The 18,338-nt window shown below is 49.5% G+C and overlaps 1 protein-coding gene across 1 annotated transcript; it reads right to left on the bottom strand.

Moving 5' to 3' along the window:
* Positions 1-206: 206 nt before the first annotated feature.
* On the bottom strand, positions 207-17,638 carry WDR5 (WD repeat domain 5). The gene is made up of 14 exons (XM_014065721.2): positions 17,497-17,638; positions 16,524-16,656; positions 14,542-14,650; positions 13,228-13,301; positions 12,245-12,334; positions 7,333-7,422; positions 6,141-6,224; positions 5,927-5,982; positions 3,795-3,841; positions 3,622-3,697; positions 2,861-2,894; positions 2,364-2,438; positions 1,888-1,975; positions 207-1,093 (listed from the first exon to the last, which is right to left on the bottom strand). The coding sequence occupies exons 2-14, from the start codon at positions 16,602-16,604 to the stop codon at positions 993-995; spliced, it is 1,005 nt and encodes a 334-aa protein (XP_013921196.1). The 5' UTR covers positions 16,605-16,656; positions 17,497-17,638; the 3' UTR covers positions 207-992.
* Positions 17,639-18,338: the final 700 nt, after the last annotated feature.

The following is an 18,338-nucleotide window of genomic DNA, read 5'->3' as shown; positions in this document are numbered from 1 at the left end:
GCCCCTCAAATACTGGGAGGCTGCTATCACGTCACCCCCTAGTCCTTCTTTTCTCTAGGCCAGCCGGACCCAAAACCTGCAGCCGTTCTTCATACGGTTTAGCTTCCAGCCTTATTCACCCGAGCCAGGTTACGGGCGTCCCAGGGAAAGCTGCTTGGATGCCCCCCTGAAAGCATTCACGCCAGGCAGCCGATCCTGCCGTCAACCACTTGAAATCCCACTTTTTATTCTGCCGAACGTACGATGACTGTCCGGGATGCGCAGGACACCAAGAGTACCACCGAGAGAGAGGAAGAAGAGGAAGAAGGGTCGACGCCAGAAAAGATACAGTCATACTATTAAGCAATACAAGTCCATACAGACATTTTTCCAGATAAAAAAATTCTTTACACTTAGGTAACTGTACACATATTGTGAAATTTGCCAGAATGGTTTTAAAAAGTAAAAAGAAAACAAAAAAGGGGTCACAAGAGTTGGTTCTTTTGGGTTTTTTTTGGCGGGAGGGGGCAAGGGGGGGGAAGCCTTGGAAGATTTTCACCGCAATAGCATCCACCAGAGCCCACAGCAGGAGGGGAGACTCTGGGAAACCAGGCAGGGAAAGGGCCACATGGGGCACATTGATTTGGTCGCACTGAAAATATTCTTCCGTCTTCACTGAGGAGGCCTATCGGGGCCCCTGAGCTCCTTCGCTGAAGGGGGCCTGAGGTGGTCTTAAATCAGAACTTTAAAAAGATTCTTTCTGGGGGGAGACAGGACTGAACAGCCCCCACTCCGTGGGGGGGGGCTCCCCACACAAGGGTCAGGCCAAGGAAAAGGGCGCTTCGGTTCTCCGTAGGCCAAGCCTTAACATCGCTCCGGATTTCCTGCTAATGCGGCTGAAATGTGGGTTGGTTTTTTTTCCTTTCTTTTTTAAAAAACACAAACACAAAATACCCTTCGATTTTATGGACACCACCCCAACAGTCTCTGTGTGATGCCGGTGCCCAGGGCACTTAACAGTCACTCTTCCAAAGTTTAATCGTTTTGTCGTTCTCTAGGGCTGCGGAGGCAATGATGTTCTCGGTTGGATGGCAAGCCGTGGAGATCACAACGTCTGTTGGGAAAGAGGGACCAAGATGCCTGTCGTTACCAGCCAGCACCACCTGCCTCCTTGTGGGAAGCCAGAGCTGCCCCCCCCCGGGGGGGGGAAAGAACCACAGCATGTGGACACCACATGGCAGCTTTGCATGCATCCTGCAGGCACTTCTCCCCAGTCTCCCCCAGGCCAGGAAAGGGGAGGGGGGCTGGACAGCCACCAAGGAGCAGATCTGGCTAAGACCAGCAGTTGCAACTGGAGAGTCGCAGGTGGGTTGTTTTGTGGCCAGAGGGCTTGTGTTCCTATGTTCCTAGTCAAGAAACCCCAATGGCACCATCTCATTCTTTAGTAGCAATGACTCTAAACTCCACCATGTGCCAACAGTCCTGGATCCGGGGGCGGGAGGAGGCACAACTACTTCAAGCAGAAGTCCCCAACATTCCCACCCAGCGCCAGGATCAATACCCCCCCCCCTTGGTTGTTTGCAGCTCTATGGCAGGGAGAAGCCAAGTCCATTGAGGCCCTGCATCCTCTCCCTCTAGGGTTAAAGGCAGATCCCTGCTGGTGGGAGGGAATCAGGGGTGGGGAGATAGTGGGAGCGGCCGGATTGCAGGGTTGGGCTCCCAAAGTTCCAGGTCCAAAGGGAAGGAAGTTTGTGCTTGACACAAAGCTGAACCGTCCCCCCACCCCAAAGCCGTAGCTGTTTCAGGCCAGGTGCTGACAGCCGGGGGCGGGGGGGGCTTGGGCAGCCCCATCGCATCAGGAGGAAGCCGGCTTCTCAGCCACTTTGCAGGCAGCCCGAGGGTTCCTACCTGTGTGCCCTTGCAGCTTCTGTACAATCTCCTTCGTTTGGAGATTCCAAATGTACACCAAGTTGTCCTCCGAACCGGACACGATCCACTGGAGGGAGGAAAGGCGTTCAGAAGGACTGAGCCCGGCTGGGCCCAGGTGAGGATCCCGACAGGTGGGCCGCTTCTCGCTCTCTTCCCTCCTCCCAGCTACAGGGGCCCCTGACACAAGGGACGAGCTGGCCACGCCCACCCGGCCCCTCTGAGGTCAAACAGAACCCTGATGCAGCCCTGAGTGAAATCGAGTTTGATACCCCTGCCTTGGATCCCGTTCCCAGGACAGGCGCCGCTGCTGCCGCCTTACCTGACCTTGTCCCCTCACCCAGGCCCTGCCCCTGAATTCGAATGCTGCCGGTTCAGTTTCAATTCAGATGGCATTTGCACCGAGGTGGGAGACACGGGTCCCCCCCCCACCTGTATCTCAGAAAAGAGATGCTCACCTTTCCACCAGTAACTGAAAAGTTGGCAAAGATGCAATACTTCTCATTCTTGTGGCCTGTGTAGGTCTTGAGGCACTGGAAAACAGAAAGGTCATAGAGCCACCTATCACACCTCAGCAGGAGGGTCCAGGCAGGGGAGACCCCTGCCGTCCGTCCATCCTCCCTCTTACCTGCAAAGCCAGACTTTCCCTCTGGACAAAGAGGAAACTTCTCCCCAGATATCATGTCTGCACCCTCCTCAACTCTGCACCCTCCTGAATTTTAGTGGTCTGGGAATATTCAGAAACTGGAGGCTATTTGCCAAACTGCAAATTTCAAATTACTGTTTGAATGAAGCTTCTGCTGCAGGAGGACAGCAAGGAATGAAGCCAGCAGCCGGTTTGGTTAGTCTGAGACTGCTTAATGAATCCCTCAGGCTGAAGGGAGAGCCGCTCTCCTCTGCCTAAACCTTCCAGGGATTAATGGGAGCATCTTCGGGGTTAAACACAGGCACTCACCTTTCCTTTGCTGTAGTCCCAAAGTTTGAGAGTGCTGGAGGGATGGAAACACTCTGGTTAGAAAGACCCACAGAATGACCCCCGCCCCAACTGCCCCTCCCCCCTGACCTCCAGCTCTCTTGGGGCCTGTCTTCCTTTGCTCCCCACCAGCCCGGAAGGGAATATTTCTCTTGCTTTCTTCCCTCTATCTACCTGTTTGTTCACATCACCTGTTTTTCCCCTTCTTGAAAGATTTTTAAAACCACACCCAAATATTTAATTTTGGGGGGAGTTTATTTTTTACCTAACCCCTTTCACACTTTGGAGGCTCCTAGGCTGCTACTCTTGAATGGAAGTGGAAGCTAAATAAAGAGCCATTGTAAAAATAAACGGGGAAATGAAGCCGGAGGTCTCGCCAAATTGCCTGAGGCCTCTTTGTGGCCTGCGGGGCAGTTTGGGCAAGGGGCTGCTCCTCAAGGAGGACCAGGCAGCACCAGGGGAAAAAGCTGAAGCTATTTTTAAAAAGATTATTCTCCAGTCATGCATTTAAAATGGTTTCCTTTCTGACACCTTTACAATTAGAGTTTGGCAAAAGATTTTGGAGGTTTCAGGGGCAACTGGGCTTCCTGGTTTTTCACACCCAGCCGAGGAAATCGAAGAGCCTGGCTGGTCCAGAACTCTCCAGGGCTAGAAGCCCAGTGGGACCTTCCTCCCATCGCCTCGGTCAGCCTTTCCCTCCTCTGGCCGTTTTCTTCGGAAAATCAGAATTCTTTGGCTCTTACTTATCCAGAGTGGCTGCTAGAATATATTTGCCGTTGGGAGAGAATTTCACAAATGACACGGGGGGATTGTCGTCATCTGAAAAAGAGAATGAAAGAAAGGCCTATGTCTCAGCCCCACATGGGGAAGTGAGGATTTGCCTGAGCCAATTCCTCTTGGAGGGGAGCCAACTCACCAATCAACGTTTTCAAGCACTGGCCAGAAGCCGTGTCCCAGATCCGGCTGCAATGCCAAGGGAGTCATGTTAGTCAGGCAGAAAGTTGGGGGGGGGGGGGAGGGAGATGGATGGACCACACACACAAACACACAGCACAGCCAGGGCACTCTGAACAGAAATGGAATAGACTCTGGTGGCATCATTTCATTTGGTTCAGCAGGAAATGCAGGCCTCTCCTGCAAGCAACATCTGGATCAGGGGCTGCTCCACAAACTGCTCCTCAGGACTGGCACATTTTAGAGCAAAGGGCTCAGGAATGTCTTTTTTTTTTTAAGAGTAAGCTTTCAGAATTTCCCTCCATAAAAACTTTTATTTTGAAATGGAAACCAGGAGCCATGCAGGTCATAAGGTAGCTAAGCAGAGGGTGGGGAAGTGAAGGGCTGGGGCAATTAGGGTGGGCTGAGCTCAAAGAGAGGGAGGGGAGAGGGCCAGGAACAGGCAGTGCTCCCCTAAGGTTTTTCTCTGATGAAACCAGGAGGCAGTCAAACATTCCAGGCTTCAGTGGGGTCTGACCGCCACTCATCCCACTAGGCATGGAGGAGGAGGAAGAGGAGGCATGGAGTCCATCAGGATGCTCAGTGGCTACAATGATTTCTGGTCATGCCGAGATTCTGATTTTTCAAACTTCCAGCCCAGGATTGGGAATTGGGGGGGGGGGGAGGGACAACAGACACATCATTCGCCAGGGTCCCCTCTTCCCTCCATTTTCCCTTCTCTCCACAGCCCTCAGCCCCACGAGACAGACCAGGCCAGGAAAGGCAGGCCATAGGAAGGCCAGGGCTGCTCGTCTTGGAGCTGGCCCTGAGGAGAGACCCCGGGGGACCTGTCCACATTGCTCGCTGGCTCAAGGGAGACACCTGCCGGAGCCCCTCCTGGATGCTGCCTCGGAACTTTGAAATGTTTTGGCCCCCTGGACCTCGGGAAGGGCCCTTGCCCGCCTCCCCCAAGGTCGTCTCCTTCCTTCCACCACAGACCACTGGCCGTCCACAAGAAAACGGGTGGCCCACTGAACAAGCCATCATACAACCCAGGCTGCTCACCAGCTGCTCCGAGGATGCCCCGACTCTCACCCAGGAAGCTGTGAGAAACAATCCCTCCCACGGCTCTCTATTCCCAGGGCAGGAGGCCCAGCCGCTGCCAGCTTCCCTGGCTTCACAGGGTGCTCCAAGGAACAGGACGGCTCCCCCAATCCATTGGCTTTCATGGAGCAAGGCTGCTCCTTCCATGCTCCTATTAGTTGCAGGGCTTTTGGCTATCACAACATATCCATCTCTGCACCACTCGTCTCTCTTCAGCCTCAGGTGAAGAGACCTTCTCAAATTAAAGTTTTCTCTACAATAATGAATCCCTGGTGCTGTATTTTCCTTTGATGGTCCCCTCCCCACAGGATCTCAGAAAGGAATGAGAAAGGGGGGAAGGAAGGGAAGCCTTGGGGTGCTGAGAGATGCTGGCAAGAGGGTCAGGGCAAGAATAGGCCCCATCCTGTGGGGCCCTAAACATCCTCCCTCCTGCCTGGCCAGCTGCTCTTCAGGGTTTGGGAGGACATACAGCCCCTCTCCCACATCGCCAAGGCTTTGTTTTCCACCAAGGAAACAGCCCAGAGTAGGAGAGCCAAGTGGGAGAAGCCGAGGCTGCATGTGGGGTTCGGGGAAGGCCGGAGCTCTTCAGGTTCCAGTTATCCAAAAGAGCAAAACAGCCTAGTTTGGGTAAGGAAGGATGGGAAAGCTTTTGGATGCACAAATGCACGGCTTGAGTCTTGGCCAAGGCTGGGGGACTCTTGGGCCAAGCCAGGCCCCAAACTTTCTCCTGGCAAGCCATCCTTTTCTACAGGGCCCCAGGCAGGCTCACGTGACCCACTGGGGTGTGGGGCGGGGAGGAGGAAGACAACCCAAAAGCCGAAAGGACTTCCCCTCCCAATAGAAGCTCCCTCCCCAGGTCAGGTCCATGTTAATTCAGGGATCATGCTCCCTCCCTCCCTCCTCCAGCTCTGCCATGCACCGTCCCAGGGAAAGAATGGCTTGCAGGAGCTGCTTTGCCCAGCTAGGCAGCCTTGACTCAGTGCCACGGGCCTTTCTTTGCCCTCTACTCACCACAGACCATCGTAGCTGCTGGACACGATCAGGGAGCCATCGCGGTTAAAATGCACCTGAAGGCAAGACGACTCCCTGTTATTTGGGGGCCAAGGGAAGGGAGGGAACAGGCTCTGGGGCCCTCCCTCTTCCGTCCCACGGAGGAAGGCCCTCCCTTCTTCCCAGCCAAGACTCCCTGGGAAACCTTGGCCCCCTTCCCCTCAAGAGAACTTACAGCAGAAACGGGGTCCGAGTGGGCTGGCAGTGTTTTCAGGCACTTCCCCGTTTTGACATCCCAGATCCTGACGCTTTCGTCAAACTGGAAAAAAAGCAGAGAAGAGAGTCAGAAACATCCCAAGGGCTTCTGCTTCGGCAGGGGAGCATTTCCTGCTCTGAGGGGAAGCCTGTCTCTCCCCCCCCCCCTCCACCACAGAAACAGGCTCCAAATCATCCCTCTTGAGCAGCCACAGAAAAGAACCAGAAACATTCTCCCCTGTGGTGGAGCCCAGCTTCCAGGGGGTCCTTTCCAGTGCCCTGCTTTCATCCTCATTTAACGACCCCATAATCCCTTGAGGGCTGGAGTCTGGGCAACTGAATGGAGCTAGCAGAGTGTTTACTGGCCGGATGCCCTTCCTGTCACCAACGTGGAGTTTTGTTCAGCAAATATATTCTCATTGTTCCCATGCCCTGCTATGGACCCCCCAAAAGCAACTATTTCTGACTCGGGGCGCCCAGGGTGCCTCCATTTCGCACAGACCTTCCCCATGGCTCAAGGGACTGATGGGGCTTCTGAAGCCCTTCCTCATGCCCCCAGGTCACCCTCTGGATCCCTTCCAGTAGCATTCGGGGGGGGGGGAGAGAAACTAATTGAAAATGCCAAAAAAAAACACACACCCTCTGTGGAGGAAGACACTCGCATGGAAACACTTAATTTTTCTGCATGAAATGGCTGCCAGATAAATGGGAGAGGTGGGGCTATAACTAGTGAATATTTGAGCTATAATTTTCAGGAAAATAAAAATCAATCAAAATTCTAGCAGAATAAGACAGAAAATAATGGGAGTATTTAGAAAAAGGTTATTTTGCTGTAAAAATAGCTCATCTAATATCTCCTGCTCTATTTGTTTACATATGATACATCTAATTAATAAGATTTTATCCCCTATGGAGAAAAAAAAGGGAGGAAGAAAGAGAGAAGATGCTAGAACTCCTAGGAGACCCTCATCCTGCAACAGAAGGCCCCCCTGGAGGCTGGAAACCAGGGGTTTTTCGTTGGCCCAGGGGAATCCAGGGGCATGGGGTGGGCAGGGCTACACTTTGGGGCCTCCGAAGGCAGAGCTGCAGCTCTAGAAAGGCAAGGAAGCCCATCTGGCCACAGGTCCCGAGAGCCCCTGGGGCATTTCTGCCTTGCCCAGCCAGATGCTTACCGATCCTGAGACGATGAGGTTTGACTGAGGGTTGAAATTGCAGCAGAAGACATAGTTGCTGTGCCCCTTCAGAGTCTTTAAGCATTTTCCCTACAGTGAGAGAGAGAGAGAGATGCATTTTTAAAAACGTCTCCCACCCACACTTTGCAGAAAGAACCAAAATGGACTCAGATATAATGTGATGCTGAAAGGAGGCTGGCGAAACACTTCACTCTTTTGTCAGAGCTCCGGCGGGGGGGGTGTCCTGCCCAAACTTCACTCCTGAAAAATGGGAGACGGGAAAGGCCTCCATCCATCCGGCCCCCTCTCTACTTTGCAACTGGCACATAAACCTTGACCTTGGCTTTGGACAGGCATCTTTTCTTCACAGAAGTTGGCATTTCTTCTACCCTCAAAACCACGTTCTGCACACCAGAACAACTAGACACAAGGAGAGTTTCCCCCCACATGCCATCACTCTGCTAAACAACTAATACCCACAACACTGTCAAACTATTTAGTAAGGCTGTATTAATATTCTTCTCATCTTTCCTATCGCCCATCTCCTTTTCTACTTATGACTATAACTATATTGTTTCTTTATGATTTATATTGTTTTATTTAGTTTCCTAGTATGATTTATGTTGATTGCTTATTTAGTATCCTATAACTGTCACTAAGTGTTATATCCTATGATTTATGATGTATTTTTATGACGACTATGGTCATGTTTTATCACTTATAGCTTTTATGTACACTGAGAGCTTATGCACCGAAGACGAAGTCCTTGTGTGTCCAATCAGCCTTGGCCAATAAAGAATTCTCTTCTCTTCCTGGAAGGAGGCTGCCCTTCCGGACAAGCCACACAAGGCTGTGCCTGCTCAGAGGTAGCCAGACAGGCTGTTCTAACCAGGCAGCATCAGGACTACAGGCTGGCTGGGCAAGCAAGTAAGCAAGATGTCTACCTCCTGAACACCACCCTGGCATCACCAGTCCACCCCTTTCTTTTCCGCTACCTCTGTCTTGTTTTTCTGTTCACAGGACAAGCATTAGTGCCACATTATGGGAACCCTACCTGGTGTAAGAAACAGAATCACATTCAAAATTTTCAGACAGGGAAGTGATCAAACATCAGCCATGACAATTAAATATCTGCACTAGCTCTGTCCTTTTTACCCAGTAAAAATAAATTCCAAAGGCTTTGTATGTTTCATTTTTGCCAAAATACAGAAAAATAACCGAACAACAGGGTCTTCTAGTCCAAACTGCTGCCAAAGCAGGAGACCTTATCCCATGCCGGACAAATGGTTGCTCAGTCTCCTCTTCAAAGCTTCCAGTGATGGAGCACCCACAACTTCTGAGGATGAGTTGTCCCCCTGATTTTAACCATCACTCCCTCTGCCTCTGCTCATCCAGAGTGATGTCAAAACAAGACATTTTCTCCTTGCTGCATAACTCTGGTCAAGTGCTGAAAAACAATTCAAGTGATGTGAACCGAGCTGGACTGCCCTGAGGTGACTGCACAGCTGGCAGCACCATCACATCCCACAAAAGCCTTTCAAAAGCTGCTTCTGGTGGGAGGAATGGGGCACGCTCAGGAGGGAGTGGGGAAGGGCAGGACGTCCCTCCAGGGCCTGCGTGTCCAACCGACTTACAAATTACTTCCTTGAGAGTTCACCAAATATCCTTGGACGGTAGCACTCTTCCAGAAGAACGGGACAAGTGGTAATAAGTGACGGAGACGTCATAAGTTTGGGGGGGGGGGGGGAGAAATCAAAGGCCCAGAGACAGAGAACCATTCTGGGCCACTGAATGGACAAAAAGGATCTGGGTTTCTTGGTGGGTGACAACCTGAGCCAAAAGCCAATGCAATCAGAGGCCACATTAACAGAAGCCAAGCTAAGCCTCAAGATCAAGGGGAGTCACCATTCCTCTCTGCTCTCTGCTCCGGTGGGCAGCCCATGCCAAGAATACTGCATCCAGCTCAGAGGATTTTAAGATGGACACTGACAGAAGGGAAGGTGTCCAGAGGTGACGAAGTAAGGCAGCAAGGAAAAACTTATGAGGGGTAATTGGAATTCTTAAAGAGGTTTAATTGGAAAAGAGAAACTCTACAGGAAAACATAACAGCTGTGCCAAAGTACAGCCAAAGGGTCATCATTTCGAACATAAATAAAAATGGCTGGAGGCTGCCCCAGAAGGCAGGAGCAAAAAACAACCCGTTTAAATGGTAAGGAAATTGATTTGGAAACATCAGCAAAAAACTCCAGAATTACGGGCTGCTCCTCAATGGAAGAGGCCATAGCTGTTTAAGCAGAGGCTGAAGGGCCTCCTAGGAGAAGGCTGCAGTAGGAGATTCCTCCACTGGTGAAGGGTCAGACTGGTTTCTTTCCAATCTTTACATTCCAGAAGAATGGGACGGAATCCCTTTTCTATTGGACAGATGCTACTTTAGAACTGCCAAAAGGACAGGATCCATTTGCATCTCTAAACTCTTCTGCCAGCATCCAAATCTTCTCCAGCTGACATACAATCTGAACTGCCTGTCTCTCCCTCCATGGGAATAAAAGCTGTCCTGGACAACATAGAATCATAAGGCTGGAAGGGACCTCAACAAAATGCCCTGCCCAAGGCAAGAAACCTTGTTTTTCTTTTTCTCTTTCTTTGTTTTCCTTCTTTCTCTTTTCCTTCTCTTTCCTTTCTTTTCCTTTTCTTTCTCTTTTCCTTCTTTCCTTTCTTTCCCTTCTTTTTCTCTTTCTCTCTTCCTTCCTTCCATCTTTTCCTTCTCCTTTTACAACTTCAGGTGTCAGGGGAGATACAAAGTTCTAGCTCTTGTTCTTCTGGTGGCTCCAACCTTGGTTAACTGCTGCTGTTGTGGTGTGTCTTGGATGTTGTCTCCCCAACTTCTTTGGGGTCTGCCTTTGACCTTCTCCCATTTTATATAGGCTTTGTATGGTGTGGAATCCCAAGACATCCTCTCCAGGTCAGCAAATCACTTTATTTGCTGTTTTGTATAGACTGTATTTTTCAGAGTATAAGAAACACCTTTTTCCCTCAAAAGAGGCTGAAAATCTGGGTGCGTCTTATACACTGAATATAGCATTTTTTGCCTCCTGAAACCCCCCTTCACCAAAATGGCTGTTCAGAGCCTGTAGAAGGCTTTTAGAGAGCTCCTGAGGGCTGGGGAGGGCAGAAATGAATGAAAAATGGGCCGTTTTTTGCTCAATTCCCCCACCCCCAGGAGTACTCTATAAGCCTCCTAAAGGTTATACATGCAAATCTTTTGACAAAAATGGGCCTGTTTTTGCGAAAAACGGGCTGTTTTTGCTTTGGGGGGAGGGCACTCCCAGGCGCACTCTGCAAGCCCCCTAAAGCCTATTTGGGAAAAAACAGGCCTGTTTTGGGGAGGTTTGCAGAGTACAAAAACTTTTTTTTTAAAAAATTGCCTCTTCAAAACCTTGGTGCGTCTTACACTCCGAAAATTATGGTAATTTAAGATTTGGCCCTCTGCCAATTCTTATTGTCTCATTTCTGATTTTCTCTCTTCTGGTCACTCCAGCAGTTTTCTTCAAACATCCCAGACAAATGGTTCATAAAAGCCTCCAGCAATGAAGCACCTACAACTCCAGAAGTTGTTCCATGGATTAATTATCCTGTTAGGACATTTCTCCTTAGTTCCAGGTTTGTCTCTAGCTTCTTGCTCTGCCCTCAGGTGCTTTGCAGAATAAGTCAATCCCCTCTTCTCTGTGAAAGCCCTTCAAATATTGGAAGGCATCTATCATGTCGCCCTAATCCTTCTCAACAGGCTAGATATACCTAGTTCCTTTCACCATTCATCGTATGGTTTAGCCTCCAGAACCCTAATGCTCTTTATTGCTCTTCTCTGCACTTTCTAGGGTCCCAACACCTTTTTTTTAATTGTGACGACCAGAATTGGATCAGTGCAGTATAAAGCGGTGCTAATCGTGTCCTGTGATCTTGATTGTCCCCCTCTGTTGATACAATCTAGGACTGCACTGGCTTTTTTGGCAGCTGCTGCACACTAATTCATACTTAAGGTTTACTAGATCCTTCTCACAGTTAATTGAGCCAGGTACCTACTATTGTGTATCTGTGCACCTGATCATTCCTAAGTCCTTATTTTTCTTGCCAGTGAAGAACTGAATCTTTTGAATCAGGCGCAACCCTTAATTCTGTCAAAATCATTCTGAACCTTGACTTCCAAAGTGTTAGCAAATCCCCTCAACTTGCTATCGCCTGCAAATCGGATGAGCCACCCCATCTATCCCTTCATCTAGAAGTTGAAGAGTCCTGGGCACAGGACAGAATCTTGAGGTAACCCACTGCCCACTTCCATCCATGTAGATGTAGTCTCATTAAGGACTATGCACCGAGTGTGGTTAGTCAGCCAGTTATGAATTTAGCTTGTGGTCATGTTTTCTATCCCACATTTTCCTATCTTGCCAAGGAATAGGTTGTGATCTCCTTTGTCAAAGGCTTCACTGAAATCCAAATGTACTATGTTTACAGCATTTCTTGGGTTCTCTAATTTAGTCACTTTGTCAAAGAAGAATGTAAGGTTTGTTGAGCACGATCTGTTTTTAACAAATCCATGCTGACTTCATTACTGATTTCTAGGTGCTCACAAATTCGCTAATTGATTATCTTTTTTAGGATTTTCCCAGGTATTGATGTTGTTTCATAACTCTCTTTCTCTTAGTAAAGTTTAACTGATCCTGGAACTGCCACAAAAAACTCCCTTCAGGAGTTTCAACTCCCTTAAGGCAGAGAAGAGAAAATTAGGGACTGCAATTAAGCCCGATTGGAAAAAAAGAGGGACTTTTTGGCTCAGGGCATATGTCAGACTTGATATGAAGTGTCTCTCGAAAGGTAAAGTTTTGGGGCATTGAAATCACACAATCAGTAACCTTACCGAGCTGACGTCCCAAATTTTGAGAGTCTTGTCATCGGAGGCAGAGACAAGAAGATTAGAATCAGATGACCAAGCAACATCAGAGATCCCCTGCAAAACAGAAAAAAATGCCTCTGCAATGATTTCTTCTTCACCCAAAGTTTGGGAAACCTCATCCCTCCCCAGCAACTGGCATTGCCAACTGCCTTGGGTGATCAGGAGACGCTCATGAAAAGTCAGACTGCTAGGAAGTCTCAGGGCTGCAAATGACATTTGAAAGCTTAAAACAAAATTGCAGAAAGAGCAATAATCATCTCTTTTATAACACCTACATGGACATCACAAAGAATTGGCCTGGAAAAGCCCTCGTTTAGGATGCACAGGTGTCTCTTGAATGAATGAGCCGAGGTGGCGCAGTGGTTAAATGCAGCACTGCAGGCTACTCCAGCTGACTGCAGTCCTGCAGTTCGGCTGTTCAAATCTCACCGGCTCAAGGTTGACTCAGCCTTCCATCCCTCCGAGGTGGGTAAAATGAGGACCCGGATTGTTGGGGGCAATATGCTGACTCTGTAAACCGCTTAGAGAGGGCTGAAAGTCCTATGAAGCGGTAGATAAGTCTAACTGCTATTGCTATTGCTATACCCAGAAGGATGACAGCAGACTCCTCCAGCAAATGCTTCACTTGATACAACTCCTGATGTGCCCAACTACTCCTCAGTAGTGGTTTAGGAAGTGCTTTCAAAATCTGTCTCCCCATTTGTGGTCAAACATTGTTTAGTCTAGAAATCTCTCTTCCCTTTATGCTTTTTGTCCCCAAAGTATGATCTGTCATACTTACGACTGAGAGGCCACCTCAGTGACGCCAGACCGTAACTTCCTTCTCATGGCTTATTACAAGGCCTCCTTGGGAAGGATTCTGCTAAGGAAGGGGATCCTGTCTCTTGGGACCATCTCAGTTAAATTTGCAAGGAGCATCAAACTCCCATTCTGTGTATCATACTTACCAGTTTATGTCCAGACATGGTTTTTTCAAACTTGCCATCGTAAGCACCCCAAATTTTAATCAGCTTATCAGCCGCTGAAAAAAAAAGAAAGGATAAAAAGTGAAAATGATTATAAAAGTCAGTTTGCCACCCATAATTTTGTTTGCTGCAAAAGCAAGTAGATCTCATTTAATGCTGTTTAATCATCTGAAGTTAAGATGGTGCTGAAAAGAGCAGTGGCCCTCAGAGTGTTCCGTGCAGTCGCGTGATTGACATGTGGGTTCTTGGCAACTGGCAGACAATTAACCCAGTGAGAGTTGGAGAAGGCCGGGCAACAGCAGGAGCTGCTTTCCCCTGGGATGACGAGGGAGGCTGTGCCCTGCAAGGGAGTCCAACCAGCAGGGCCAGCCATAAAGTATTGTGAACACAAACACTTCCATCTTTACAAATGTCCAGCCAACAAATCCATTCAGAGTGAGCTGTGATAAAAAATTCCAAAGCTCCGGGGCTTCCACTCGCCTCTGCCTAGTCTAGAGGATGGAAAACCAGAGTATATTGTGCAAAATTATAAATGTTTACACCAATCATAAACATAGCTTTCCCTGATACAACCCCGAGCATATAGACAGCCTTAAGAAATCCTAATTCTGCCAGTTTTACAGATGTTCAGAAATGATGTGATCGCCCCCTGTATCAAGAACAATTTTTCTTAAGTTACAGTGGCAAGTATAGGTCAAAAGAAAGCACAGATGACAAATGAGGTTACCAGCTGCTTCAATGGCAGTGAAAATCACAAACGGTCTGATGAGGACACAACAGGAACCGATAGTCTGTAGAGATTCTCAGTCCTCCAGGTCATGGTTGTCCCAGAGGTGCTTTTCTAGGCAACTGGACTTTGTTGTTTTTTCTTTTGAAGACATTTCGCTTCTCATCCAAGAAGCTTCTTCATCTCTGACAGGTGCTTCATTCCCCCCTATCCTATCAGAGCTGAAGAAGCTTCTTGAGTGAGAAGTGAAACGTCTTCAAAAGAAAAAAACAACTGCCTCCTGAAAAAGCACCTTTGGGACAACCAGGAACAAAGGCAAACGGCCTTCTCTGGAGCCATCCCAGTCAAAAGTCCTGTCCTTCCAAGCCCATCTCAAGGACACTGGGGGGCTTCTGAATAACAACCTGCTCAGAAGGAAGCCTCCACTCTGTGACACAAATATCCATACATGTAAAAAAACCAAACCCCACCCATTTGGCTTCCACTTTAAAATAACCATTTTAATTTTAGTTCCTTTAACTGGGATTACATGCTGTAGAAAGAAAAGAAGAGAACCACAGGATACTTACAAGAACTAGCCAGCCACTCCCCATTGGGACTGAATTTTACGGAGGAGACGGCTTTGGTGTGTCCTGCCAATGTGAACTTCAGGGCATAGTTGGGTTTCACAGGTGCAGGCTGGCAAAATAAAGTCATGTTAGATCATGAAACAACTTGTCCACATGGCCAAGCAGGGGCTACGCAGTTCTTTAGCCACCACTTGCCAGGATTCTCCCAAGCCCTTTGTACCTCCCTCCAGGCAGCAGAGGAACTGGGGCTTGGCAGAGAGCTCTGCAGGAAGGCTGCCTTGGCTTCATGGAGGCCAAACAATCCCAATAAAACAATAATTGGGAGATCTATTATTTCATGGCCCATCGCATCAGCCTTGTGACCACAAAGACAAGTCCCTGAAGTTTTACTGCAATGCTTTCAAATGGCTTGCCAGTGCTTTTTTCCCCCCGAGGGTTGAGAGAAAACAACTGGCCTCAAGTCATCCAGGCAGGTCCCACACCCAAGGGGAGATTAGAACTCGGTCTGGCTTCTAATTCAGCCCTTTAAATGCTACGACAAACTGGTTTTCAGGATCCTTTTATTAGGATTGACCAAATTAACAGAGAAGCATGTGAAAACAAGATGGTGCAAATGCAGGTACCGAGTCACTTTTGAAATCTGCTCCTTCACCAATTAGAAGACAGTTTTAATAAATATCTAAAAATTCATTTTTCGAAGAGAGTTCTCCATTTGGAGAACTAAATGGAGATTTTTGGGCAGAAGCCATGTATCTGCAAATGCCAATGGCTGCCTAGCAGGGAGGCAGTGACATTTGTACCCTCCCAGCACAGCAATTGGAAGGCACAGCTGGACTAACCGGAACTAAGTCCGAGCCGAGACAGAAGTTCTTTTGCAACAGTATGTTCTGATCAACTGGCAAAGCTGTTGACTGTCACAAATCCAAAACTGTGTGGTTTCCTCTTTAACATCTTACTGTCCTGATGAAGATAAATTTATTAGGCTATTCAGATATAGTTTGCATTTTTCCAAGAACTTTTTAAGAAAAATACTAGAGTCAGTCACACTTGAGAATGTTGGAGGTGGAGATCGGGGCTCAGTTCTGGAGCACAGACTTAATGCAGAGAATTGAAGAATTCCGAATAAAAGAATTGCAGGCTGAATTGCTAGAAAACATCCATTTGTATCTGGCTCTATTCTCGGTTGTTGACATGTGTTGTTTTATTTAAGTTGTGCTTTGTTCTAATGATTGCAGATACAGATAGTCCTTGGCTTACAACAATTGGGACCAGGACGGCAGTCATTAAGTGACACGGTCATAAAATGTGACATCATGTGACCATATCACTTAGCACTGCCAATTCCAGAAGTCCCAGTTGCACTTGCTAAGTTGCGATTCTGACTTCCTGCCAGTTTCCTTATCGACTTTGCTTGTGGGAAGCCACCAGGGACCCTATAGGAATTGGAACTACAAGGGCCCTTCATAGTTTAAGTACCATTTGCTAAGCAAATGATCATAACTTCAGAACTACCTGTATTTCAAAAGTTTGATCAGTAGTTAAGATAGAAATAAAGGTATATATTTTTTAATATATGGCACATTTTCAGATGCTCAGCATCCATCTCTTTATTTACATTGTAGTAAAACATTTTTTGCATTCCCCATATTTTTATTTGTATCTTGGATTTATTTAACATAAGTTATTTGATGTTGCTCAAATCAATACAGTTCTGGCAAAAAGTTACTAGAATATAAATATGCGAATTCAATGATTGCAAACCTATCCTGTGCTGGAACAGATGGCACAATAGCCTGCTTCTCCTGTCACAAATTTAGTTTATGCTTCGATGTGATGGTTCTGTGAGCAACTAAATTCTACAAGCAAGAAGAGAGGTAAGATATTCTCTCAGCAAAATGCAGATTTTGATGCTCCTCGGGCTCTCCCGAGGAATTCTCCTTGGACTTCCAGCCAGAAGGATGGGCCAGAAGCTTTCCACTCACCTTGCTCTGATTGGTTGAGGAGGAAGGAGCCGACTGCGGTTTGGCTGACTCCGCATCAGGTTTCTTCTCTTCCGTAGCCATGATGGTGGGAAGCACAAGCCAGGATTAGTCTCAAAGGAAGGTTCACCTCTTTCTGGAGACAGGGAGAGAGAGAAAGAAAGAGCATTTTACTGACACATTGCACCTGAGAGCAGCAACAAGGCCGTGACTGCGCAGTGGGGCATTTCACCCACCTGTGAAATAAAGTGGGAGAGAGGACACATCCCAGGACATTGTGAAGAAGCTGCCCAACAGTAGCTGAGCTTCTGCCAGCCAACCAGAGACCTACAAAGCCCTGGAAGGCAAGTCCCGTCCGGACAAGGCAACCAAGTGCAGGGCCGGGCTTTTCCCCCCCTGCGTGGCCATTGACTCCCCCACCACTGCAACGATAGGAAGGGGAGACGTGGCAGACTTCTGTGGGTCGCTCAGGAGGGACCCAAAGTGAAGCAGGCTGACCAGCTCAGTGTAAACCCCCACCTCCCTCCAACATGGCGCTTGAAGAGGGTGGGCTCCGATTCCCACAATTCCCCAGCCAGAGAGTTGGGAGATTATGGGGGTTGAAGTCCACCCTCTTGGAGTGCCATGGGGGGGGGGAGGACCCTCCCAGGGAAGGGAGCAGCAGCAGCAGAAGGGAGGATCCTGAGGACAGAACCGGGGGGAGGGGTCTCTCTTGGGGGGGGATTCCCCTCCACGGTCACCGGAACAGGAAAGCCTTGCAGGGTCCTGCCGGCGGGGCCCCGCAGCGTCATCGGGGGTGGGGCGGAGGGCCAAAGAGGCCTCCTGGGGAGGAGCAGAGGCCGCAGCGGCGCGAGGAGAGGCCTCCCCAGGCCCCAAACGGACCGCCCGCCCAGTGCCGCCGCGTGGGATTGAGGGCCCGGAGGCTGCGGCCGGCCCACCACGCCCGTCCGCTCGCTCGCCAGCACGGCTCACTCACCGTGCCACCTTCTTCGCGGCGGGTCTCGCGGGCTCCTCGGGCTCCGCCGCCGCCGCCTCCCTGCGGGCCGCCCGGCGGGAGGGAGGGAGGAGGGAAGAGGGAGGGGAAGCCGCGCGAGGCCTCGCGCAGGCGCACTGCGGGCGGTCAGGCGAGGCAGGCGCGACGCCGCTCTTTGCGTTTGCCTTGCTCGCGCAAGCGCAGAGGCTCCCGGCAAGACGTGCCAGGACACGCCGGGCGGAAGCGTCTCTCGCGGCTACGGCGGGCCTAAAGGGTCAAGAGACGCAGGCGCGTAGCGAAGGAGGGGAGGGGTTCCTGCTGCTGCTCGGTTTCTTTCGCAGGCGGAGGAAGGGGCGGGGGGCGGCGGCTTCAGGCCTCCTTCGCTCCCGGAATCGTTACGGCCGGAGCTTGCAGGCCGGGATTTTTGCAAAGGGATTCTTGCCCCACGCACGGCAGGAGCAGTTCCCGCTGAAACTGAATCGCGCGCAAGTAGCCCTGAGGATCGCGGGCAGAGACCGGCAGCGTTCAGAAGAAGCGGGTTCACAGGAGTGCAGACTGGCAAGCTTCTCTTCACACACACGCGCGCGTTTATTAATGCGCCTCGCTCCATTGTGGATCCTGCTGAAGTGTCGCTTGACTCCAGAGCGACTCCGCACCGTTTCAGCTCACGGTCTGAAACAGTGGATCTCATACTCACAGGGGACCCCAAACGTGGCAACTTTAAGACTTATGGACTTCAACTCCCAGAATTCCTCAGGCTGGAGAATTCTGTGAGTTGAAGTCCACAAGTCTTAAAGTTGCCAAGTTTGGGGATCTGTCATAGAGCAACAGGAGAATCCATCCAA

Source organism: Thamnophis sirtalis, unplaced genomic scaffold (assembly GCF_051295495.1).
Source record: "Thamnophis sirtalis isolate CommonGarterSnake01/CBP01778 unplaced genomic scaffold, rThaSir2_p1.2 scaffold_2, whole genome shotgun sequence".
In the NCBI taxonomy this organism is placed as follows: domain Eukaryota; kingdom Metazoa; phylum Chordata; class Lepidosauria; order Squamata; family Natricidae; genus Thamnophis; species Thamnophis sirtalis.
This window is presented reverse-complemented; position numbering and strand designations above follow the sequence as displayed.